Source organism: Coenobita brevimanus, chromosome 17 (genome assembly GCF_032717465.1).
Source record: "Coenobita brevimanus isolate Jiangsu-jjx chromosome 17, ASM3271746v2, whole genome shotgun sequence".
Taxonomy (NCBI): domain Eukaryota; kingdom Metazoa; phylum Arthropoda; class Malacostraca; order Decapoda; family Coenobitidae; genus Coenobita; species Coenobita brevimanus.
In genome coordinates, this window is record NC_136970.1 from 36,493,262 (window position 1) to 36,520,994 (window position 27,733).

General features: G+C 42.3%; 1 protein-coding gene across 1 annotated transcript in view; it reads left to right on the plus strand.

Moving 5' to 3' along the window:
- Positions 1-2,657: 2,657 nt before the first annotated feature.
- Positions 2,658-27,733, plus strand: part of LOC145391153 (lachesin-like) — a 78,234-nt gene continuing 53,158 nt past the window's right edge. The window contains exons 1-5 of the mRNA XM_080265831.1: positions 2,658-2,793; positions 8,980-9,098; positions 10,357-10,434; positions 13,472-13,573; positions 23,709-23,817. Coding sequence (XP_080121957.1) covers positions 2,658-2,793; positions 8,980-9,098; positions 10,357-10,434; positions 13,472-13,573; positions 23,709-23,817 — 544 coding nt within the window. The remainder of the gene's footprint in view (positions 2,794-8,979; positions 9,099-10,356; positions 10,435-13,471; positions 13,574-23,708; positions 23,818-27,733) is intronic.

Below are 27,733 nucleotides of genomic sequence, written 5' to 3' on the forward strand. Positions count from 1 at the left end.
AGCCCCACCGCCTCGCTCACTCCCACCATTGGAGCACCGGCCGAAACTGCCCCACCCCGGTGCACCACCTCCACCTCCACGCCACATGCAGCCAAAGCACCAAAGTGCCACACACCCACCTCACCACCCACTCTCACCCTAAAACCTGCCATCACCCACTCTGGCTGCCTTTCACGCCCACCAGCAAAATACATCACCATCACCGCAACCCCAACCCAAAGTTCCCCACCACCAACCATCGCCGCCAACCCTCCCCCTGATTCCTATGACTGCTACATCTCACTCTCGCCTTCTCTACCTGCCTCCCCCTCCCTGTCTCCTCCCACCCACCCATTCGTCATGCCTTATCACACCTCACCTGAAGACTCACCAATGACGCAAATGCCAAACCCCTCCCCCACCCCTTCCCTGCCGCTCCCCCCATCCCCCACGCGCAGCACCACGTGTTCTACCCATGCACCAACCTCTCCTCCGCCCGCCCAATCTTCACCCCACCCAATGCCTATAACTACCCCTGGCCCCGTCGCCACCCCTCCACCCCCACACACCCTTCCAACCTTCCCACCACATCCAACTCGAACAGACCGACACTCCATGCCCAACTCACTGCCCACACCCTCCCTAGAAACCACCATCACATGCGCTGGCTGCCTTTCACACCCACCTGCAAGATGATGCCACCACCCCTACACCACCCACCTCACCGCAAAACCACACTCCTTCTCCTAACACAAGCCCCATCACACTCATGCTACACCAGGCACAAATCCCATCCACCACTACTACTCAGAGACACAACGCTGCAGTGCCCCATCATAAAACCCCACACTCCCCAGCAGTCTCCAGCATTCAGCACAGCTCTCTGCAGGAGACAAGACCTACCAGTATGAGAATACAACGAGCTACACGGGCGCCGCCCTTCGGACACAAACACTGCATCCGTGGCCCCCTCCACCTCCTGCGACTCCACACCACCACAGACCCATCCACCCTCTTCATCACCTGCGACACCCAAATGGATGGAACACCCTCCTCCAACACCTCCAGCCAGTGCACCACACCAACACCATCAAAGTCCATCATCTCCAATCACGGGGACATGACTTTTTCCCCGACGATGGTGGTAAAATGCTGGGTATAGTCACCGAGGTCATCACAACACCCACAGGAGGAGCCTACGGAGGGGCAGACAAAGCGTGGCCAGACTCAGGGCGACAGGGACGTAAGTCCGTCCAGGCCGCACTCCCCTATGACCCGGAACTCGCCCGCCACCACCATAGCAGCAAACGGAGACTACCTTGCGGGTGAGCTGACCCTCAACAGGATCGGGGCAGAGCTACTTCCTTGGCTCCAAGCAGCACCCCAGCGATGGTCAGCAGCCACGCACTTTGTGAGACAGCCAGTAGCTGCTCGGAAGGCTTCCCAGAGACAGCCTGCAGCTGCCCTGCCCTGAAGGAGATGGCTGGTAGCTGCTCTCCCCCAACAGCCACTGCATGTAGCCTGGCTCAGGCGACAGCCGGTAGCCGCGCCCTTTGTGAGACGGCCAGTAGCCGCTCAGACCTTCAGGAGATGGCCGGTAGCCACTCAGAAGGCTTCCCAGAGACAGCCTGCAGCCGCTCTGCCCTGCAGGAGACGGCCGGTAGCCGCTCCCACCTAAGAGCCACAGCCTGTATTCAGGCTCAGGTGACGGCCGGTAGCCGTGCCTTTAAAAGGCCACGGCCTGTAGTTGGGCTCAGGTGACGGCGGGTAGCTGTGCCCTTAAAAGGCCAAGGCCTGTAGCTGAGCCACATGGCAGGAGACGGCCAGTAGCCGCTCCCCTGTTAGGTGCTGCTATACCGCCCTACAGGAACCATCAACAGCCGGTAGCCGCACTGTGGAGAGAAGGGTATGTCCCCTCTCCTCCTGTAGTTGCCTCAGAGGACAAGACACTGGCGATGGCTGGTAGCTGCGCCCGTCAGCAGGAGACGGCCTGTAGCCGCTCCTCTTCGGCACGTCGTCCTCCACACGGGGCTTAAGCGACGGCTGCTAGATGCGCCGACAGGTAAGTGACGGCTGGTAGCTGCAATTCGCCTGCATCTCCATCAGTGAGTCGGGCCAGGCGATGGCTGGTAGCTGCGCCTACGACGATGGGACGGCCTGCAATCACCCTTGTTTCATTGCCCATGGGAACCCAGTGACGGCCAGCAGCCGCGCCAGGGAGGAGCACCAAAGCCCCCGCCCCCTGTGACTCCACTACAAGAGGGCACTCTGCCATCAGACCTGCCAGCCAACAGGGGCGCAGACAACCCTGCTGTCCACCACCAGCGAGGCAACCTTCAGGAGGAAGGCCTCAGCCTCGAGGATCCATGGAGAAGCCCTGTACTGTCCCCAGGGTTATTCTCCACCCAGCTGGATCCAGGGGGACCCTACCTGATGGACTCCTACGGAGGCTGACACCGTAGACCACTCCTGACGGCGTCCCCGATGGCCAGAGACCGCAGCTGATGGGCCCCTGAGGCCACCCCCAGGACCCCTGGGCGAGACCTTTCCCCACCCTAATGCAGACGACACTTGTCCTCCATCAGGTGCCTAAGTGAGCCCTTCAGGAAACTCTTAGGCCCCAGTCCCGAGGGCCAGAACCCAGTTCCCAGCCCTGACAGTGTGGGGCCCTTTTCCGCATGCAGCCCCGGACGAAAGAGGACTCCCCTATGAGTGATCCTGTGGCCGCAGGACTTGGAAGCCCCTGGTGGAACTTAGCCCCCATCAGGAGCTGGGCTGTGGGCTCTCCCGCCACCACCCTACCCAGCCCCGACAGTGAGTGACAGTGGAAGTGCAGTGACAGTGTAACAGCAACCTAGGCATCGGGCAGTGTGTTAAGATATTAGAGGGAAACTAAGCCCAAGTTCTTTCAGTGCTATAGTGCCGGAAGTATAGAACAACAGTGAAATAATGACAGGACGAGAGTAGCCAAGCAGTGATTACAGGAACCTGAGTGGATGTGTATCTTCGCTCTAGTAATATATTCTTCCGCGACATAAGACCTAGAGGCAAGCCGCCTATTCTTACCACAGTGTAAATTTCGCTCAAAGTGATAGTGACTGATTCCCCCGACCAACACTTTAAGTGCTGTTCATTGTACTATCCTCTTTTACCCTGAACTATTGTCCGCATAATATCCTGTGCGATACTACCACCCATGATCTCTGTACATGTCATGTAATTTCCTAGATTCCTGTTTTGTGACGTCTTCCTGTTCCACATCTGGAATTTGTCAGTATACATGTAAGATTGTTGCCCTGAGTTTTTGTGTCCTGCCTCTCTCTTATTTGTCTAAGCTCTGGTCTAGAAAGGGAACCCAGCTGCACACTGGGCGTTCAAGGGACGGGAAGCTGACCCTTAAACACCTAGCATAATAAAAATAAATAGCAGTGATGAAATAATGGTTCTGATAACTTCAACAGTGGGAAGACTGATAAAACCCTCTTGTATGTAGCCTACTCTTGTGATGCTTTCTGACAAGTTAAATAAAAATTTTCTTTTGTTATTTGACCTGCTCTCCTTTATACCTACTTGACTTTCCCTCGCTATAGTGATAATCTCATTCCATTTGTCTCCCACACCCTGGGGATATTCCTTTTTTATTATTTCCTTAACTCCTCCATGGCCGACCGTGTGTAGTACGTCGGGACCCACTGGCCGACCCCTGGACCAATTTTTGAAGTTTTGAAAACGATTTTTTCCCTTGCCAAACTGAAGAGGAACATTAGATGCACCCTGCAGTGCAATTGCTTCCTAGACCCTGAGCTATGCAATCGAACGCGGAAGCTGCGCAAATTTAGGCAGCTGATACCGGTTACAAGTTGGTATTGCAGATGCATCTTTCTTTTTTTTTTTTTAACCAAAACACATTGTCAATGTGCTGAAATGGTGTGAAATGGCTAGATACGTGTATTTTGAAGTTTTTCAGTACATAATACACGAGGTTTGAAATTTAAAAATATGTAAATTATTAACTGATTTTGCATTTTAAGATTTATTGTTTATGGTAAGAACGACTTTTTTTTTTTTTTTTTTTTTTTTACTCTGGATGGTGGAGTTTGTTGGAAAAGGGAGACGAGAGTTTTTATTTTCAGATTTATACAAGATAAACGTCATCCCTTCAGTGTACAGGCTGGACGGTGAGGGTTGACATGCAAAACGATCTTGCACCTCGCACTAACTTATTAATGGGAAGGGAAGAAAGGCCTTTCCAGTTTCCACCCACAAAAACATCACGTGAACACGGAAAACTTCCCTGTTATGCTTGTGAAAGGCAAAGAATATGTATAATGATCCAAAACAGTCCAACAAACCTGAGCAAATAGGTAGATATTCCAAACAAACGTATTCTTCTCTTATTTTCATTTCTTTTTTGTTTATGCCTGTATTTATTTATAATCGCATAAAGGGTGGTTGTGTGTTTCGCAAGGGAGGAGGAAGATGATATTTTCTGTCTGGGTCGAGATAATGGGTGTAACTGTTTTATAGGCATGACCGGGAGCGAAAAATGGAACACCCACTGGTCACGGCAGCAGGTGGTGAAGCGACAAATTTAATGAGTTGTGAGCCATGAAGTGAAGGTCAGTCTCATGTCCGAGATGTTCGTTCACTTCCCAAACGTTTTCACAGTTTTCTACAATTCGCACTGCATCGAATGATCCAAGCCAGTACAACAAACCTGAGCAAATAGGTAAAGATACCAAGACAAAATTGTATCTTTTTAATTTCATGTCCTTTTTGTTTATCCCTGTATTTATTCATCATCGTAAACAGGGTGGTTGTGTGTTACTGAAGGGAAGAGAAGATATTTTCATCTAGGTCGGGGTACTTAGTGTAATGTGTGTGTTTAGGCATGGCCGCGAGCGAAAAAATCGAAAATCTACTCATCACGGCACCAGGATCTGAACTGATTGTTGGGGTGTGTAGCAGTGTAGTGCACGTCAGTCTCAAGATATTCAAAACATATTTGTGGATGTGATAGGAAGCGTTAGGAGAAACACATTGAGGTGGTTTGGCCATGTGGAGAGGATGTACAGCAAGAGACTGGCGAGGAGAGTGTATGTGAGAGGTGGAGGAGGGAGGAGGCAAGGGAAGGCCAAGATGAGATGGAGGGATGGACTGGAGAGATACCGGTATATGAGAGAGGGGTGTGTGAGCTGGAAGCAGGGCAGGGAAATAGCGGGGGACAGGGCGACATGGAGGCGATTTGTTTGTGGCCACCCCTTACGGGATTAAGGCTTCAGGCAATAGATGGATAGACAGATAGAGAACACCTCATATATTGCTGAAATGCATGTGCAAAACTAGAAATATGTAAAATAAAAAAATTCAGTAAATAATATAAGTACTTATAAAAAATATATTTACCAATGTTTTCCCTCTTTTATGTTGATAATGTTTATTCCTGTATGGATTTTTCTTTTTTTTTTTTTACTATGGGTGTCTAATCCGTGTGGAAAGATGGTATTTTTAGTGTTTCAAGATAATGGGTGCTGATGCGTGTGTGTAGGCTGAACCAAGTCCTTGGACCTAGGGCTGACCCGTCTCGGCCGAGATTCGATACGACCCGATATTAGCACCTGGAATGAGGGAATTGGTGTGAAGGGAAGGGAAGGTTTTTTATCCACATATTCACCACGAGAACGCCTCATATGTTGCTGAAATGTTTGTGCAAACCAAGATGTGTGAAAATTAACCCGCGGCGTCCCATCGACGTTCTTTAACGTCCACACGTTTTGTCACTGCCAATCCCGTCGATGTACATAAACGTGAAAAAATTGCAAGGTCCCCAATTTGCACAATTTTCAATTTTCGCGAGTCATTTTTGGTACGTATACACGTGACACCTTCCTCAACAAGATGCCAGGCAGGGACAATGCCTTACCCAGCATGACCCCCTCCCCCCCCTGCATGCCACTGTCTCAGCAATTCACCTGTTATCAGTGACCTGGCCAGTATAGCCATGTCATGCCACGGTATGAAATTCAGGGCCAGAGTGATTCCCCAATCAATGACAATGTGGAGGTCAAACTTTACATAGCATTAGAGGAAGAAACAGTTAGAAATGATGATCAGGTAATGTGGCAAAAAAAGGTCAGGTATTAGTGAGTGAAACAATGCTCATAATGCTTATATTACTGCTTGAAAACCAATATACTCTCGTACTACATATAAATTCGTACCAAGTAAATAAATAAATACCGTTTATGAGTGGTGTGAAATAGTTATCCTCCCATAGAACTCGTTTTCTTTGGTGCCAGCCTGATAGAAAACCCAGTAAGGTAAGGAGGTACTCCTACCTGTAATGAGTATTTTAAACCTCAGGTGAGCGATTTCTCTATGAATTTTCGATGCTTCTCACCAAAAGCGAAGGTTTGAGCCAAAAAAAAAAAAAAAAATCCTAAAATGGTCGGGATTGGGGGGAGTCAGTTGTGGAAAAGTGGTCGGGATGGGGTGGGTTAACAGATTTAGCACGTAATATAATATGTACTTACGAACAGAAATATCAAAATTAATGAATGTTTTCCTCCCTCTTTTTATAATGTTTATTCGTTATTTTTTTTTCTCGGTGGTTCAGGAAAGAGTGGAGGAAAGGGAGGAGAAATAATGAGTGCAGCTGTGTAGCGTCAACTCTTGTGGTTAAAAAACAAAAAAATGATAAGGCCAGAGCACGGTGGGCTGGGAGGGGAGGGTTAAGAGGTTGGTGAGGCTGTAGGTGTAGCTGTAATAATAATAATATGAATAATTTACCTACACACACACACACACACACACACACACACACACACACACACACACACACACACATACACACACACACACACAAAATAGGAAAACAGTATTACAGAAAAAATAATTGCACAAGTGAATTAAAGAAAAATAATACAACTTACCTTTTACACTGTAGCGTTGGAGGTTGTAGAGTGGGGAGAGCGAGGGAGCGAGGGAGCCAGAGGGATGCATATCTCTCTCTCCCCTACCTTGCCAGGTCAAACGCAAACACTGATAAGTAGTCACTCTCTGGGAAACACACTTTCTTTCCTTTCTAGACTTTCTTGCTTTCATGTACTTACTTACACTAACACTTCAGGGGAGCAAAAGACTGACATCCATTCGTGAGTGATTCATGAAATGTACTGACTGACCGTTTGAGTGGTTTAGACTTTAGAGGCTAGAGTAGACCTGTGTCAATATCTCGCAGATCTTCATTCCCTTCCCAAAATCGTTCGCAGTTTTTTACAGGTCACGCTGCATCAACGCTGCCGTCCATGCTCTGATATAACATCGTTCGACACAGGCTGCCACGGGATCGTAAAAGGATGTAGGCGGAACACAAGGGACTGAAATAGAAGTTATCATTCGTGGTTGAACTCATATTTTTCACCTTCACCTTTTTTTGTCTGGAAGAAAGATAAACATACTGTTTAGTAGGAGTCTGACTATTAGCAAAGAAAAAAAAAAAAAAAAAAAAATACACAATAGCATCTCTAATTTACTTTTTTCATTGGCTTGCAGTCCGATCAGCCATATCAGCTGGGCCGTGCGGAGGACTAGCTCAGTGCAGGTGCTCAAAGTAATAAGAGGGCATTAGTTACTGTCATCATTGGTTAATGGCTGGCACAACAGGCACTTAAAACACATGGTCCGGCACTTCCAACACCCTCCTCTGCACATGTCTGTGTATCACCGGGCCAAGTTTCGTTAAATTCCACCCATTCACTAAGCGAGGAGTTCCATGAAAGACAGATGGCAAATGAAAGATATTATCCCAAATATAGCTCACAAACAACACTCGACTGGGGAACTGCATCAACTAGCAAAGCTTTTACTGCATCTTGTTATTGATAAGGACTTGAGAAGGACTGAAAAGAAAATGTCAGACCTGTCGTTTCAAAATTATTTTAGTGTTCCCCTTTTACCACTGGAAACAGAATCCAATGATGTTACGTGGGATCGAATATAAAAGTTGCATGACCACGAGAGAGTTAATGGTGACAGTATTTTCAGTCTCATGTTCCTATGAATCAGTCAGCTGAATAAAACTGTACCCTGAGAAGCTAAATGGGGACAGTAGAAACAGACTCAGGTTGCTCTTGAATTTGGCCCTCTTTTTTTTCTCTCTCTCTTGGAGGGAACAGTTATATTATGGGCTTCCTTTGGTTCCTTCATCTTTTCATTAAAAAATCTCTGCCTCATTATTATACCCTATTCACTCTAACTAAGAGTATAAATGTCATCTCTCCATCAGGAATACTAAACTGTAGCAAAACTTTAATAAGAGAATACAGCGCAAGTCACGAAGAAGTGCCATAGAAAAGCTGTAGAGCCATAGCAGTGTCTTATTCAGAAAAAAAAAAAAAAAAAAAAAAAGTCCTCGCTTAGTTTAAGTAATTGAACTTTAGTTAAGTAAAAATTTCTGATAATTGCTGGAATAATATGCTAAACAAGACCTGACTGCCAGCGTCTCCCTTCATCTTGGCCATGGTATTTATGGAAAAGACCTGCTATTTACCTACGAAATTTTGAGAATGTATATAACTGCACAGGAGATTCTGTCTCTCTATAAGGTCTTTTGTCAGACACCTTAATCCCGTGAGAGGTAGCTACAAACAAATCGCCTCCACGTCGTCCAGCCCTCCTCCATTTCACTGCCCTTCCCGCAGCCCACACACCCCTCTCGCATATACCTCTCCACTCCATCCCTCCATCTCATCCTCAAGACAGGAGATTGTCTTGTAAAATTAGCATTGTTTGCAATGAGTATTCTGGCCACGTTTAACTGAACCTGGATATCATAATTTAGTGTCACTTTATTCTCCACAGTATGTCGGGGCACTGTATGTATGGTGTATAGTTTTTGTCTACCAGCAGTCATAGAGTTATGCAGTAATGCACTAGGTACTGCATAATTTGTAACAAAAATAATACGATCATTAATAAATATTCTTGTATTCTTGACAGACCACATTCTCACCACTGTCAAAAGTGAGGACACATCTCTGTCTTCACCACCATGGTCGTCTTCCCCGTTGGTGTTTGGTGTCAAGAGTGAGGGACAACGGCACCATCTTCTGCCTGCGGTGGGAGAGGAGGACAACAGGAGGGACGCAGAGGAGAAGAATGAGAAGGAGCAGAAGGGGAAGAAGCAGGAGGATGTGTGGGCGGCAGCCATGACAGTCAAGAGGGCAGAGAGACAGGTTTCGAAATATCTTTCTTGAACTGCAGTTGTGGAAAAGGACATGGGCGCAGCCAGGGGGATGGTCCGTGTGTCTCAGCCCCCCTCCCCACATTCTGTAAGAACAAGCAGAAGGGGAAGGCAGTCATTGTGACATTTACAGTATTTATATATATATATATATATATATATATATATATATATATATATATATATATATATATTTACTCATTCCTTATTAGTGATTAATTCAAGTGCTTTTCCCCTTCCTGATTACCGCTAGAAACATTTATAATTACACTTTATACCATTATAATGCATCTCAAGCAGCTGTGTCTCAGGAATAATGACAATCAAAATTCAGGCTCTGCCCATGGCAAAATCCTGGCTGCGCCCCTGTATGAGGATGCTTGTCAATATTTCTGTCTTATATCATGCAGTTGCTCTACATTTCACCAATAAATTAGATTAAATATTATGTGGACTGTAACTGAAAATATACACGACATTTTCTGATACTAGCTTACAGTTCAAATTCAAAAAACAGTATGAGAAGGAGGTGGAAGAAAATACGTGTGAAGCAGAGCTGAACTTTATTCCCAACTAATTCGAATTCACCTGAAGAACCCGTAGTCGGGAGTAGTCGGCAGTTCAGCTTTACTCAAATTCTCCTGTGTCTTCTTCCACCTCCTTCCAATACTCGTCAAAACATTTCTATAAAAAATCCTCTCGTGTGATAATGGGAGTAAAACAGAAAAAAAAATCTATTATAATAATAATAATAAGAGTAAACAATTGTGAAGAGTTCTATCTAGAAAACTTGGTAACATTTTCAATGGAGAGAGAGAGAGAGAGAGAGAATCATAGAATTTGGTCACTCAGGCTTCCAGCTTATATTCAGTTACACTTATCTAACATATATATATATATATATATATATATATATATATATATATATATATATATATATATATATATATATATATATATATATATATATATATATATATAGGGATGTGGAGGACTTAAAGTATTTGTCTCATTCCTTCAGTCCGAAAAGTCCTTATTAAGGTGGGTGGGTAAAATCGTTCATAGGTAGGAAAAATAAAGGAAAAATTCGTCATTGTAGGTACCTGCTAAGAGCTTTTAATAATCTTCTGCAGAACAACACGGAAATTGTGGCGCAGGTCGGGGGCAAGGCCAGCTTCACCTGCTTCACACACCACCTCGCTGACCAGATGGTGAGACGCGGGCACTTGTATGCATAGGGTACACACGACTGGATAGACAGATGGATAGAGAGATAGATAGATACAGTAGATAGGTAAACAAATAACGACAGAGAGATAGATAGCTAAATACATAACGAGATGGAGAGAGAGGATTTGTGTGTGTGTGTGTGTGTGTGTGTGTGTGTGTGTGTGTGTGTGTGTGTGTGTGTGTGTGTGTGTACTTTCTAGCCTCCCAGATTATCTTATGCTTTTGTTTTTCAATAAAACAGAAATTATTCCTAATCTTGCTAGCTATTTTCGACATTTCCCTGCCTGATAAACATTATCTACTACATTACACACAACACACACACACACACACACACACACACACACACACACACACACACACACACACACCTGTCTATCTATCTATATCTATATCTATCTATCTATCTATCTATCTATATCTGTCTATCTATATCTGTCTATCTATATCTATCTATCTATCTATCTATATATATATATACCAGTACACTATATATATATATATATATATATATATATATATATAATGGTGTTTGAGAATGTTTGAAACCCATATCGGGCCTCGCCTGGAGGAATGGGTTTCAGTCATTCTGAAACACCCTGTATACCGTATATACTGCATATATATATATATCTATCTATCTATATATATATATACCAGTACATATATATATATATATATATATATATATATATATATATCCACCACTAGGTAGCGGGGGCAAAGTTTTCTGGCCGCATGCCCTTGCTGGCGCCAACCCCTGTAACGTAGTGGGATACGTTGTGTGAAATCTAAAGTGCATGTGGTGTAGTGCATAGATAGTTAGAGGAAATGTTTGGCAGAGTATGCTGGTCTACTCTCCATGTTACTGTCACACTGAAAAGGTCAGCAAAGGGGGATGGTTAGATAGCTAGTGAAACAGGAGCTCCAGCTCTCCCTATCACCAGCATTCCCATTCCCCTCGGGAGTACTACCCTGTTCGGCCCGTGCTACGGCCTCCTCCTCCTAACCAGCGCTTGCAACTGCGTGAGTACAGCAGCTTACCAAGTGAGCCATATATATATATATATATAGATAGATAGATAGATATAGATTATCTATCTATCTATCTATATATATATATATATAGATAGATAGATAGATATAGATTATCTATCTATCTATCTATCTATATATATATATATCTGTTTAATCTGTTTACATATTCTGTAAATAGATAGATAGGTAGATACAGAATTACAGAAAGAGATATCTAGTTCAATCAGTCAATCTGTTTATCTGCCTGTCTGTCTATCAGTCTATCTATCTATCTAGATAGACACATAGATATAATGTTCATAATTATTTTTCCGCAGTCCCAGTATTCTTCTTGCATATTCGCAGATTTTAAAATGTACACAATAACCATGTTCTCTTTTTTCTGATACTGTGTAAATGAATTATTATGGTGCCTAGGTAAAGCACTTATATCAGTTCAGGTAGTTCAGTTACGATGGTATAATTAGATATAATGATATTAAGTATAATAATACCCTGGTCAACAGTTGAGAAAAAAATAGACCTCCCTTTGTCATACTTAAACGACATGGAAGCCTTGTATGTTTTTTTTTTTTTTTTCATTTAATGCAAATTTTATGTTAAGATCATCCCTGGCATTGAAGTTGTACAACAAGCCTGAATATTAAAGCATCTAACAAACATCCCCAGACTATGACACTCAGCAGTCACTTTACGACTATTGGTCCCTGACCCAGTTGTATGGACAATTGGCTCCATTCCCGCCTGACCCAACCTGCACTGTAAATGTTGTCTCAGCAAGTGTACAGTAAGCCTTTACCTCATTATCCCTTGTCTCTTGCTCGACAGTAAGTTACCTATTGCCCACCTGTCATGGTTATGGGCTGGCACTCGGCATCGTTTTTGCGGTGCTAGGTGGGTCACGTGGGAGTGGAGCCAGATGTACAAATATACCAGTGTTACGAGATTTTTACCATGATGTTTCTTGGTCAGCGTGAGAATGAAACCCGTGACCTCACTATTCGGGTCACGTGTTCTGTTGATTACACTACTACCATTAGCTTTTAGTTTAGCATCAGAGAGAATTTCGTAGCATTGTTGTATGGCAATGCGGATGAGGATCGGAAGGCTGCCCTCATTCATTTGGAGGGAAAGAGAAATATGAAAGGCTGGGCACAATGATAGCAGAGGATTGCCGGCAAACTTTTGCTTATGGTTGTACCAACACTTGTCTTAATATTATTGGAAATGGTAATGAAACAGCTGTGTAAGAAATGTGCACACTATATTATTATTCTGTGAAAGAATCTTTGCAGAATAAGCGAGCTAATTAAAACCTTTCCACTTGACAGGTAAGTATGATTTAGTGGACAGGGATGTATAATATATTTTTGCTCCACGATTCTAAAGATAATTTATCATCCTTTTTCTGCAGATGTGTTGCTACAGTGGACATTAATCATGTCACTAACATGAATATTGGATAAGAGAGATGTGAACCAGTACTTGTAACCAGAACTGTCTGAAATATAGCCAAATACTTCCTGCTCAAGCAGTAGACAGGTACACATTTCATCCTTGGATACTAAATACATTATGGATCCTGGTTTAAACATCACTAAACATGGGTTATCTCGCCCCTGAGAACTTAATTAATACTACAGTACAACATCTCAAATTCTAAATGATTAGATTCAAAGGTTTTATGGAAAACGGAATATTTTGATACATAGAATAATCATGGTATTTAATGAGAAAAGTTGCATCTCTTTTTGCACATGGCTACATAATATTGTTCTTCATGTAAACAATTCTTTTGAAAGGACAGGGGGTATCATGACCACTTCAAGGCATGGAAAGATATTTTGGAAAATGGAGGTTTTTAGATTCTGGATGTTTGGATTTGGGAATTTCTACTGTATTAATTTTTGCCAAGTTTTCGCTGTGATAATTGATTTCCTTGTCATGTAAGTACTGTGTGTGAGTCTCTTGGTGGTGTAGGTGACGTGGCTGAGGCGGGAGGATGATCAGCTGCTGACGGTGGGGCAGCAGGTGTACGCCGCAGAGGACCGCTTCACTGCAACACACTCCACCCACAACAAGGTCAGTCCCTAACCTTACCTAACCTAGGCTAATTTAATTCATTGTAACTTGTAACATACTCTAACCTAATCTAATGCAGTTTGATCTGGGGAATCTAATCTAACCTTTCCTAAGCTGACATTCTGATGTAATCCATAATCAGACCCAACTAAACCTAATCTAACTTAAACAAATTTTACGCACAACCACTTCCTAAGCTAACCTAAATTAGTGCTGCTTAGCATAGCCCAATCTAATCTAATTTAGCTCGACCCAAAACACTCCACTGACAAGGTCAGATCCTAACCTCACCAAAGCTAATCTGACCTAATGCATCCTTTGCATATTTAATCAAATCAGGTCCAGCTTGACCTTCTTGAATCAAATCTAACCTACTCAAGTCTAAAAGAAGTTAATCAAAACAAAAATCAAACTAATCCTAATGTAACATAAACAGATGAGGTAGTATCCAAAAGTTCCCGAAATCTGACTAAACAAGGGAAAACATAAGCAATGCTATGCTGTTGTAACCCTCCATCTGACCAAGCACATACCTCACTTCCCTGCACACATAACCACACACATAACTGCCCTCCCCCCCCCCTCGTATAACAGAGACATCAAAACAAAAAAATCAGCAATTTATCCGTGGTAATAATGAAGTTACGAGCAGAATTGATAAAATTATGACTCATGCTTTTATTTCATTGGGGCCGTCATTTTTTATGATCATATAATAGGCACAGTCATGAAATTTCACACATAATCAGATATTCGTTAAATTATTTATCATATACAATTTCTCCCTCCTAGGTGTAATAATTGCAGAGTTTTATAGAAAACTATATTAAAATAATCAGTTTTTTGTATCTTGCAATTTCAAAACATATAACATCATGGCATTCTAACTACCAAAAGGCACCAGGAGGCATATTAACACATATTCCTGGATATTTTGGAGCCTGTACCGGTATTAGTTTCTGAGCCACAGCCCGGAAACGAAAAATTATTTAAATTAGTTTTTCATTAAAAAAAAAAAAAAACTACTTAAGACACAGCATTCTACCTATCAAAGGGCATCAGTTCACCATAAGACACATAACTATGTTAAAGTTCATGACTCTATAGTGGATACTTTCTGAGTTCTGGCCCAGAAAAGAAATCTCTAGGCCCGGCCAGCCGCCATGCCACCCATCTGCCATGCCGCTCAGCTGCCCTGCCACCCAACTCTTTCAACGGACACACACTGATCCCAGTGACAACAACACCCTCCTCTGACTCTGTCAGGTGGAGGGTAAAAATTTACATCAAGTCCTAATCACCACCATTCCCTTCATAGTAGTCTCAATGGACGCAAAGACATCGATCCCAGCGCCTCTTCCACGATCGGAATGTGTTCTGAAAGTCCTTCAGCATCAGTTCGTTCAGGATCTTATACGATCCCCCCTGAATCTCCTTACTGGTGTCAAATCTTAGTCCTTTCAGCTGAATTTTCATTATTGGAAAGAGGGAAAAAAACCACCGGGGACCAAATCTGGTGAATATGGGGGTGGGGGACAACTGACATTTTTTTTTTTAATGCAAAAAACTGATGAACAACAAGGACTGTGTGTGCAGGTGCATTGTTACGGTGAAGCACCCTTGTGTTTGTGTGCAACTTGTCTGGACAATTTAGCTTCACACCCTCCCAGAGTCATCTCAAACCCTCACAGTAGAACTTGCATTAACAGTCTGTTCTTGAGGAATGATTTCCTCACGAACAGTGCCCTCCTTGTTGAAGACAGCAATGAGCACTGACTTGACATTGTGCTTGACCTGAGGTGCCTTCTTTGGTCGGGGCAAAGCTGGGCTCTTCCTCTGCAATGATTGTTTGGTTTCCGGGTTGTACCCGTAAACCCAGCTTTCATCACCAATAATGACACTTGAAAGGATTTTAGGGTCATTTCTGGCTATTTCCTTGGGCTCCATGCAGACCTCCACGCAATGCTGCTTCTGCTTAACAGCCAGGTGCCTCAGGACAAACTTGGCAGCGATTCGTTTCATGCCAGGTCGCCAGACAAAATGCATTGTCGAGTTCCATGCAAGAGACTAACAATATCACAAACATCAATCTTCAAGGATGGTTGCACGAACTTTGGCCACATTGTCGGAAGGTGAACTGGTGGAAGAGCGACCAGAACGTGCATTGTCATGTGTTGACGTTAGTCCATTTATGAAATGCTTAAACCAGCCATAGATTTGTGTGATTCCCAAAGCATTTTCGCTATATGATTGTTTTAACATTTTATGAATTTCTGCCGCTTCTTCCCGAGTTTCATACAAAACGTTATGCACACATGTTGCTCTTCCACATCCTCCATTATTGAGATCACAAAATTTGCAAACTAACCCAAACACAACGGTAAAAAAACACACATGCAGCGAACGCATCCACCCTGCACAACGCCACTTGATGCACTAACAAAGTGTGCATGCGTTGCCGCCTAGCATCCACACACAGTATGACAAGCGGTTTCTGCCCTGCTTTCAAATTTCGGGAACTATTGGGTAACACCTCGGAATTTATCTAATGTAATTTTATCTACCTTTACCGAATCAAACTTAGCTTAACTTAGTCCAAGCTAAACCAACCTGTCCTCCTGTCATGAAATGTAATCTAATCAACTTAACCTAATCTCATCATATCTAATCTAATTATCCTAAACTGTTCTTATCATATGTAATCTAATCTAATCTAAGCGAACTGAACAACAGTCTAACTTCATCCATCCTAATCTAATGAGACGTAACCTAACCTAACTGAACATAGCATAACTTGACTTAATCTAACCTAACCTACCCTCTGCGCTCTTTTTGTAGTAACATGCTGATTTTCCACCTTCGATAGTTTACACAAATTCTTTTCCTTTGAGTTAGTAGCAAAGTCACTTCTCGTTCTCACTGTATTTCCCATCAGAATTTTCCATACATCCGATCTAATCCTTTTCATTTTTATCCAAGAACAGCCTTTAATATACAGGTATTGATGGTTACCCATTTCTCAAAAAAAAAAAAAAAAAAAAAAAAAAAAAACCTGCTACAGCTGCTCACTTCCCCTTTTCCCAGCAAGTTATTTCTTTATAACATCAGATACGCAAAATTCTACAACAAGCCCTTTTCTCAAAACAAGTGATTTTGCCGTAATGTTATTTATACCTGACACCGCAATGGACTTTACTTCAGAGCTTACAACACTAGATTTGGTGGAGGTGGCCTGCAGTCCCACTGGACCCAGGTTCGAATCCTGGCTGGGGAAGGAAACAGCTTAAGGATTTCAGTATCTTTAAAGCAGACTTTACTGATCTACCACAAGTCTCGCCAACATGTCGTAAAACACACACACACACACACACACACACACGCACGCACGCACGCATGCACGCACACACCGCTCGCTGGTGCAGTGGTAACTTTCCCGCTTGCCATCTGGTGGACGGGAGTTCGCGCCTCGTTCAGGTTGCGAAAAGTTTCACTGACGAAGTGGGTGGTTACTGTCCCCCTTGAGCAAGGGGACGGGTGTGTGGGTGTGTGAAGGTCACAGCCTTGCCCTTAGATCGGACTATATGAGCTCTCAGCTCCCTTCCGGGAGGGTAAAAGCTGACGATCACGACCATCAGGTGATCCTGACCGACCCGGTGAATTACACACACACACACACACACACACACACACACACACACACACACACACACGCGCGCGCGCAATATACCAGTGCTCCTATCCTGTACGAGACAGTTCTGGCGTGCATTCAATATGGGCAGTGCATGCCAGGGCCAAGGTAGTGGCACTTAGTAGGACTGCTGGGCCTCAGGGAACGGGATGTGAAATTTGTGCCCAGAGCTGGACACATAAATAAAAAAGCAATCATCCCTCGAGATAAGACTGCTGCAGCTCACTGAATAAACTAACCTACAGAAAAAAAAAAAAAAAAAAAAAACTCACTATCAGTCCACCCTCTGACCATCACCAACCATTTTCAGTCTGGTCAGCTCATCTGGCCTTTCATTCCAGGGTGGCCGGCTCAGCAAAAAAGCAATTGGGCAGGGACCCCTTATCCTTAACACAGACAGTTCCTTCCTGACATTCTCTCCTGGTCTGTAAAAGAAGAATCTTTAGGGTCGGTCTTTTTGTCACCATTTTGAGAGTTCAATTGCAAAGAGGACAGAAGTGTGGTTAATTCTTATATACTTTTTTCACCTTAACCTGGCCCAAATTTTCATCCTTTTGCAGCTAATTTAAAGTAGCACAGTGACAGGAAAATACAGCTCTGCATCCTGTCCATAGCACTTCTTAGTGATTAACATCACATTCCATTGTTAATATGTTGTTACAACCCAGCACTGAAGATGAAGTGATGGCAACTTTAGGCCAAGTTCGAGTAAAATGAGCATAATACCTCCCCTGGTAATTTCTTAAAACCTTGAGGTCGAGGACGTCCAACATATGTTTTCTTCTTCCTACAAATAGATCATATTATTCAGTTTGCAGGAAACCCCTCATAGTGAAGGGAAGTATGAATGTATTAAACTCTACTGATCCACCAAATCACACGTGTGCATTAGCAAGAATGTAAGGGATAAGTCTTTGAGCAAGCGAACCAAGCGAGAAGACTGCTTCAGCTGAATTTTGTTTTGTTCGATTCATGAGCTATATAGCTTGTAAAATGTTCCTGCTTGAAAAGCACCAAATTCTTCCTCACTCGGACACACCCCACACCTGCGTTGTGGACGCCTGTTTCTTGATATACAGGATGGTCCGTAAATAGTGCTCCACTACAGACTCATCTGATGGTATCTTACGTGTCGCGGGGACAGCTCAGTCTGTTGGTGTACGTGTAGGTGAAGCAGTGGGAGTAGGAAATGAATGCCAATTGCAGGACAAACATTGTTAATGATGAATCAGCCGTCTGCAAAACACACACACAATTGCCTGGCGCGGTGGGTGGGAGTTATATACTGGGTGTCCCTGGAGGAATAGGGAAAAACTTTGAGAATCAAGAAGTAAGAAAATTCTAAGCAAGAATTGTTATATCAGCATGTGTTTAAATCTCAACCATTTTCCGAGCTACAATAAATCACTAATGATCTTATGGACGAAAATGGTCTCCCTTACAATTCGCCCATAAGCTCATTAGTAACTGCAGATCCGTAATTGCTGATATTTGGCCATATGTATATATAATACTTATTTTGCTTAGAATTCCCACATCTATCATTTCCTGAAGTTATGTCCTTTCCTTCAGCGACACCCTCAGCATGGGCTACTCTATACTTGTGATGACTGTGACACCCTGCATGCTCTGGTGGATGCAACATGGAACCCGTGGCGTTATGGGTGACCTGCTGACATATAAGGTGGCAAGTAAATAGAGCCTCACTAGAAACTCACGTGGCTGTATCTTAAGTGTTGCTGGAACGGCCCAGTCTGCTGGTGTGGGCGTGGTTGTGGTATTAGGAATGGGAAGTAATTGAATGAAGAGTAAATACTGATAACATTGAGCATCCTCACAACACACGAGAAATCGCCAAGCGGAGTGGGAGTGGAGCATAATGTATGGGTCACACTGTATAATGCATTCCTGTATGATTCTTGATATAGATTAACCAACCTTTTTTTGTAAGGCCAAACTGTTGTGCTACATGACATAACTTCACATTTTATTATATTAGCGCTAAAACCCTCCAGTCATAATGACTATAAGCAAAGGCGTCTAAGACTGGTGTCTTGTTATTAGCAGGAGTATTTTTTATGATGGAGAATAAGAGCCTGACAACAAAAGTATATATAAGATAAGTGGAGGAGGAGGAGGAGGAGGAGGAGGAGGAGGAAACCAAGGATGAGATGGAGGGATGTAGTGGAGAGATATAGGCGAGAGGATGGTGTGCGTTGGACCGGGGGGCACCCAAATGGGAGAGGACAGGGCGACCTGGAGACGATTTGTTCTTGGTCTTCCCTGACTGGATTAAGGCGTCTGGCAAGAGACATACAAAAAAAATAGATAGATAAATAAACAGAATTTTTTTTTTATATATTGGAATGATTATTAAAGATCAGTAGTTTGTTTTAACGAAATTCAACTCGTCACACTGTTCCATGCCCCAGCCTGGGAACGAACTTATATCCACCCAGTCAGCAGGGAGTTTCTCTATCCACTGGGCCACCACTTGGATGCATGAGTAACCCAGAACACCCCTTCAGCCCGATGACGTGATTCTCATTTGATTCATGGTACCTTCAGACTGTTTTTTCATAGCTTTGAGGAAACACTTCAAACTGGAGGGACAACACTGCATTTACTCCAACTTGACCCAGATCGTCGTCCTTTTGTAGCTTATGTCACATAGCTCAGTGCCAGAAACAAGTCACTTCCACAGGCCTACTGTAGTGCCACACATTTGATATTCATGTATGTGTTTAGAGGTACTGTAATTTTTAAGTTAGATAGGGTGTAACCTGAATATTAGTTTATAAGTTCCTATCCTAAGTAGTAATTCATATGTTAATGATTAATGTAGGGCTAACTATTTTTATATGTATGTATCTCTGTATCTATGCATTGGGTGATGTAATTGTGGATGTTGAGCTATGGGAATTCCCCGTCTGGTCGAGTAATGAATAACAGATGCGCGCAGCTTTTCCTCTTCCTTTGTGCGTCGCTATTGGGCGCCGAGTTTAAACCTTAAACAGAATAATGATGAATATACAATTCTTTTCGTAACCTAGTTGTGAAATGTTTACTAATGAAGCTGCTAGAACCCAAATATGTAAGATTAACAGTCCAAAAGGCCTAAATAATGTCATTTGTGAGGATTTAAAGGTCCCGTTTGTCTTGGCCGTCACTAGATGGCATAAGCTGCCTTAAAATTCAAAGTGAGATAGTGATAGAATCAGTATCTAAATTAAGTAAGGAATAAATCCCAAATTTTCCCCAATTCAATCAAAAGTCCTGGCGTCATGGGTACACTGCTAAATAAATTGTAAGAAGAATTGAAACCCACCATATTTAAAAAACACCACCTCATTTGACTTAGCAGTGGCATCGCTAGCGAGCTCACTTGAGGCCCAGACGTCGTATATAATGGACGTTCGTTCTGGTGAGCCGTCCACGTTTCTCCTTCCCCCTCCTCTTTTTTTTTGTTTAATCCTTACTTGTCATGGACTATATGAAGTTATATTGTTGAAAGTTTAACGTAGACTCTCGAGGCCCAGACGTCGTATATAATGGACGTTCGTTCAGTCCCCAGACACCGGCGACGTCAGTGTGAGCATGACGCCTTCCCATAGTATTGTCCAAAGACTTGAGCATACACACATTACTCTATCCATGAATTATTATATAAACCAAATGTAATTGTAATAGTATTATTGATCTATCAAGTGAATTTTATTTTGTAAATAAGAAATGGAAATTTGGAAGTGATGTAATCTGGTAACGGAAGAGCGAAATTCAAAACCATTAACCGTTTTCTTTCTTGTAACTAAGGTTAGGAAGTTAGGAGCGTGGAAGGGAACTTAGTGACTGTGAGCAATGATGTAATTTTGAAATGAACCTCGAGGCTAGACAAGCCCGAGTGATTATGTATTCTTAGTGATTATACAATGTTTGAATAGTACCTCGAGGCTAAACAAGCCCGAGTGATTATGAATTCTTAGGGATTATGTTTTTTTGCTGAATTATTCCTCGAGGCTAAACAAGCCCGAGTGATTATGTTTTTTTAGTAATTATATAGCAATGATGATTATGAACTGTAAATAGTACTGAATTGATATTGGATTCTAGAGAATTACATGATGAGAGTATATTATATGGATGAAAATGAACACGAGTAATCATTCTTATTGGTTCGAGGCTATGCCAGCCCGAAAAGATAACCCATGCTCGTAAAAAGGTCCCTGTCTGGAGGCTATTGTCGAGCCCAAGAGTAACTGACAAAAAGAAAATATGGTACAATGACTTCATACATCGCTTGTATGTATCAAATTGTTTTCGCCTGGTAATAATGTTGGAGGAATGATCATCCAAACCATGGTCTTAATGTACAATCTCTCATACTACAAAGGGTCATGTAATTAAAAATGTTTTGTGGAAATTAGCATAAAATTATTAAAGTAAAGTATATATCTTTTTTATTTTCTTAGTGTACCTAATCAAGGGAATTAAGTCCTCAAGCCTAATTCACTCCCCTTCCAATTCAAGATTCCTTCGCTGAGGGAACGACGACCACCTGTGGTACTGACTAAATCTAAGCTCGGCCAAAAATTACAAACGCTACCACAATTCTTTTTTTTCTTAAATAATTATCATCTACTATACTAAGTCGAGTACCACCTGTATTATCCACGGGTGAGTTAACCAGTACCAACAACCGGTAAGATTATAAATATCCGTCCTTAAACTGATTGAAGAATACCGGTGGGATAAAATCACTAGCATTACACTGGATGAACAATAACGGTGGGGATAGTAAAAATTCTTACCATTACACTACATCCTTTCCACAACACTTTTGGGCTAACATCATATTCTAATGTTTATCAAGTTACATCTCTTCTTTCAAATTACAGAGACGGCAAATTTTAGGTCAGGTAAGAGTAAAAAAAGGGGACTGGATGCAGCCTTCCAAGACCCCATCATTATGAGAGCATATTTTTAAACTGAATATACTCGTTTGGTGGCAGTATGGATAAAAGGTACTTATGAATTATCGTAATGAAGGAGATAATGTACCATGTGACAAGAAGAATTAGGTAACAGCTCCAATAGTTGAGTTGGATTAACACACACACACACACACACACACACCATAACACGGCTATACCATGTTAAATACTGCTGATGTTCATTACTGTTCAATGCTGTTGACTCGGCATAACGGAGGCGCTCACTACCCACCCATTCGATGCAGTGGTGTCTTCTGGTGATTCTGCACTGAGTGAAAAGCCAAATGGTTCCTTGTAAACCTGGAAATCATTTACTACTCTGGGTGATAATCATATAACTAAGTGACGCCGGGTGAATTAGTGGGCTAAGATGCTGGAACAGGATTGTGCCTGTAGAGGTTCACATCTGATGGGTGGCTGTGGTTTATTGTTTATATAACGCAACATAGCGATGAGAGAGGCCGCACACCCTCACCTTAAATGTCTAGACTAATTAGCCTAGCCCTGGGCTCCTACGTTCCTGACAGGGAGAAATGAAATGGAATGATAGATGGATGTATGGAAATGTAGAAAAGTGGTTCAAACAGTCTTATTTTTAGTACAGTCTCTCTAAGGATGAGTTGTTTGTGGTCAGAATAGCTAGTGGTATAATGAAGCTAAGTCTGTATGTTTAAATTATAATCTGGCAAACGGGGATGGAAAGCCATTGCTGTTTACCGGACACTTACTAAACACCAGTGGTTATCAGATGAAACCAGCCTGCATCCCACATAACAACACAGAGCAACCAGACACGATCTTCCTTCGTTAAATGCTTTAAAAATAATTGTCAGGAATTAAGAACTTGGTTTCCCCTGTCCGATTTATGTTTTCGGCAGAATACGTAAGTAACATTTTGTTTTTGCTGTTTCTTAACCATATTACTTAGATGGGATAGATATGGTAGATTAAACAAACAAACAAACAAAAAAACTAGCTAGATATAAACTCTGATTGACCTCCTTCACTGTGATAGGTTTTCCTTAACTGGGATCAGATCGGTAGGTGGGAATATCATTAAGATGAATAATACAGCAAGTCTTGAGGTTGGAGGTCTTTAAGTGGCTAAGGTTTCATATAACCTTTTCCTTAGCGTTTTATCATGCACATTATATCTCAGTCGTGTTTTTAATTCAAATTATGTCGTTATTAATGAGATATAAATATCATACAAGACACAGTTCATGCAAAATGGAAAATAAATCGCTTTAAATGCGATGCATCTCATATGGATCTGAGTCAAAAACTTGGTCCATGTTTTCCCTCCCTCCTATTTTACCCCTGCATATGACGAGTATTGGAGAACTGAGATGAATACACAATAGACGTGACCTTCTCGGATTTAGAGGTTAATGGTCCAAGTGTCTTCGATATAGGAGAGATCTAAACATTCTTTTTCTTCTGGTAATGTGTTCAGGCGTGGCAACTGTGGATCAAGGACGTGCAGCTGAGCGATGCAGGCCAGTACGAGTGTCAGCTGACCACACACCCACCCCTCACCTTCCTCTTCACCCTCACAGTCACACGTAAGTACCTTCACCACACTCTCACCCCTCACCTTCCTCTTCACCCTCACAGTCACACGTAAGTACCTTCACCACACTCTCACCCCTCACCTTCCTCTTCACCCTCACAGTCACATGTAAGTACCCTCACCACATACCCACCTCTCAACTTCCTCTTCACCCTCGCAGTCTCACGTAAGTACCTTTACCACACACTCACCCCTCACTTTCCTCTCCACCCTCACAGTCACGCGTGTGTTTTTCATCCGTGTTCCAATAAAGGTAAAGTAATCGCGAAGGTGCAGGAAAGTCCCCAGCTACTGACAGTCATTTGTAAATCCCTTGAGGAATATTGAGCGTATTCGACTTTACCTCCTTATTGCATTTTATCATGCTTTAAAGTGGCTTGATACCGTGTTCCAATTATGACTTTCGGAAACTGATGTTTTCCATGAGTCTTCGTTGCTCCAGTTAAAAAAAAAAAAAAAAAAAGTTTCTCCATTTTCTTGAGCCTTGTTGACGATTTTTTCTTTCTAATGCCAAAAAGGCCTTGACTCTGCACAACCAGTCCTTTTAAAATATAATGGAATGAAAACCTAAGTTTTAGTTTCGCTAATTTCGAGATGCCTGGATATATTGTATTTAAACGTGAGGTATGGAGCCGTGGGTAAGATTACAGTTAATCAGTGGCATTAATGAAAGACTGAGAATACGGGTTGACTCTTGAATTATAAAGAATAAAGTCAGTGAAAGTAGGAGAGATTAGATTTTTTTTTTTTTTTTTGTAACTCCATCAGATTTATAAACACTTCACATGTGATGAACCTCCCACAAATGAGAAGAATCAGTTCATTATAGTTAACCATCAGTTCATTATGGGTAACCTCTGAGAAAATGTTTTTGCAAGAAAACCTATGTGATATTTAAAATACAGATCAGGGGAAAAAAAGAACACCAAGAATGATGAGAAATAATGGAAAGATTGTTATGTTCCTCAAGGTATGGGGATAGTCATGAGGAAGACTGAATTCAGATGAATGAATGAGGAATTAATTTTGTGCTTTTAAGGCTTGATTAAGTGGCTATTGAGTTTTGTGAAAAGCAGGTGAAGAAGTGACAGGTGCAGCCAGTAGCTTATGAGTGGACAGTTATAAAAGAACAACTCAGAAGCAACGTAAGAGAAGAAGGAAGCAAGCTTCCATAAGGATGAAATGTTGAGGATCTTCACTGATAACAGTTTAAGAAAAAAGAACAGTGACTATCCACAACCACAGGTACAGAACGATCGGACTGAATATTGAACAGAAGGCACAGCAAATGCAAATAGAAACTATCTGAGGGTCGTTTGGAAGTTAAAGATTAATCTCAGATATTTTCAAAACCTTCTGCAATGTCTAGTACAATATCAACGTTTCATCTTCAAAACGAATATTAGAATGATTTTTTTTTTCATTTTAGGCTACTTAGCTTTGTTTGAGCAGAAAGGATAATGTAAGGGGAATCTACAGTTTTCCTATCTTTTGTTTCTCCTGCTAACTCAATGCTGACTAGGAAGAGGAAACTAATCTAAAGTGTTTTTTGTGAATCTGGGTGCTGAGAACAGTCAATCATTGTTTTAAGTCAGAGATTTGTTCTAACTACTAAAACTTTATCCAAATATCTGGTACCTTAGGATGAGTTTTTCTAACTGGAAGAGCTAATTGCCTTTAGCAATTTCTTCAATACGAGAGCTCTTTTCAAAAATGAATAAAATCGTCATAATAGTAATTATCAAAGAATTTTCGGTAATTTACTAAGGATATAATACAAAAAGTGGCAACAATGGTGACGTAGTAGTAGTAGTAACAGTAGTAGTAGTAGTAATAGTAGTAGTAGCAATAGTAGTAGTTGTTGCTGCTGTTGTTGTTATTGTTTTAGCCTCAGGTTCATCTGACACGTAAACGTTTCCAGGCTTACGTTGCTGTTCTCCCGCAGTTCACCCTCGTCCTTTTAGGAAATATGGAAGTGCCTCGGTACATTATAATCAGACTGTTAAGCTGCGTACTTATATCGGTGCCAGCACACGCAGGCGTCCCACTCCAACACGACAAAGATGTCATAACGAGGATATATAGTATTCGCACCAGTAAGGTAAAGTCGTGTGCCTTATGTCACGCTGACCTTCTACCTTTGCCCTTAAGAAAAAGTACAGTAAGTCCTAGCAGGGATCGTGATATACTAGCACGCTTACGATCCATACACCTTGTCGTAACTCAGGTTTTGATTTGCAGGAAGGACATGGAGGCTGTCAAATCTTCCTCTGTCTCCTGTTCTAACTTCATTCATTCATTCATTGCCAGACGCCATGTATCCCAAACGGGGTGGACAAGGGCTTAGAGTTAATTGTTTTACAGGAAGGGGCACTAATCCTCCACCAACCCCACTTGACACGTAGGGATGCCAACAGCATCTGGTGTTCCCAGGCGGTCACCCATCCAGGTACTAACCAGACCCAATGTTCTAACTTCATATATATATATATATATATATATATATATATATATATATATATATATATAACTTAGTTATATGGCTGGGGAATGGCTGGGAGAAGGAGGGAGGTGAGAAGACAGGTAGAAATCAGTAGGATAGAAGTTGTGGAAGCAATGAAGAAAGTTAAATCGGGGAAAGCCCCAGGAATTGATGGAGTGTGTGGTGAAATGCTGAAGCATGGGGGAGAGATAGTAGTAGAATGGATGTGGAAGATGTGCAGATTGGCCTGGGAGGAAGGTAGAGTCCCGGAGGATTGGAAGTCAGGTATAATTATTCCCTTGTACAATGGAAAAAAGGGAAAAGGAAGTGTGTGGTAATCATAGGGGCATTTATCTTCTTAGTATAATAGGAAAAGTGTATGGTACGATACTTACTGACAGAGTTAGAGAGAGAACAGAGAAATTAGTTGGAGAAGAACAGGGAGGCTTTAGGAAGGGAAGAGGTTGTGTAGATCAGATATTCATTCTTAGATCTTTAGTGGAAAAGTTTCTAGAGAAGGGAAAGAAGTTGTATGCGGCTTTCATGGATTTGGAGAAAGCATATGACAGGGTGGATAGACAAGGATTGTGGAAAGTGATAAGAATATATGGAGTAGATGGGAAGTTGTTGAATGCTGTGAAGAGTATGTACGATGGTGCGAAGGCTGCAGTGCGTGTGGATGGTGAACTAAGTGAATTTTTCTCTTTGAAAGTTGGTTTGAAACAGGGATGTGTCATGTCTCCATGGTTGTTCAATCTGTACATGGATGGGGTAATAAAAGAGGTACAAGGTAGGGTAGTGGATGTTGGAGTGGCCCTGGTGAGAGAGGATAGTGTTTGGAAACTCTCTGTACTGTTGTTTGCAGATGATACTGTGTTGTTGAGTGAAGACGAAGGGAAGCTGCAAGGCTTGGTGGATGAGTTTGGGAGAGTGTGTAAGAAACGGAATGTAAAGGTGAATGTAGGGAAGAGTAAAGTGATGGTCTTTGAGAGAGGTGAAGTCAGTGAATGTACAGCGAGGTTGGATGGTGAGGAATTGGAAAATGTGAGTACGTTTAAGTACTTGGGTAGTGTGATGAGTAAGGATGGAGATTTGGAGGGTGAAGTGCTTGAAAGGGTACAGCAGGGAAGAAAGGTTGCTGGTTCTTTGAAAGCAGTGATAAGAAACAGGGAAGTGAGCATGGAAGTGAAAAAGTTACTACATGACAGTATTGTGATACCAACTCTAACGTACTGAAGTGAAGCTTGGACGTTGTTGGAAGGACACAAGTCAAGAGTGAGAGCAGTGGAAATGTGTTATTTAAGAGAAGCCTGTGGAGTCACATGGAGAGACAGGCTGACGAATGAGGATATAAAGGAGCGTTGTGGTGTTGATGTGGATGTGATAGGAAGCGTTATGAGGAACACACTGAGGTGGTTTGGCCATG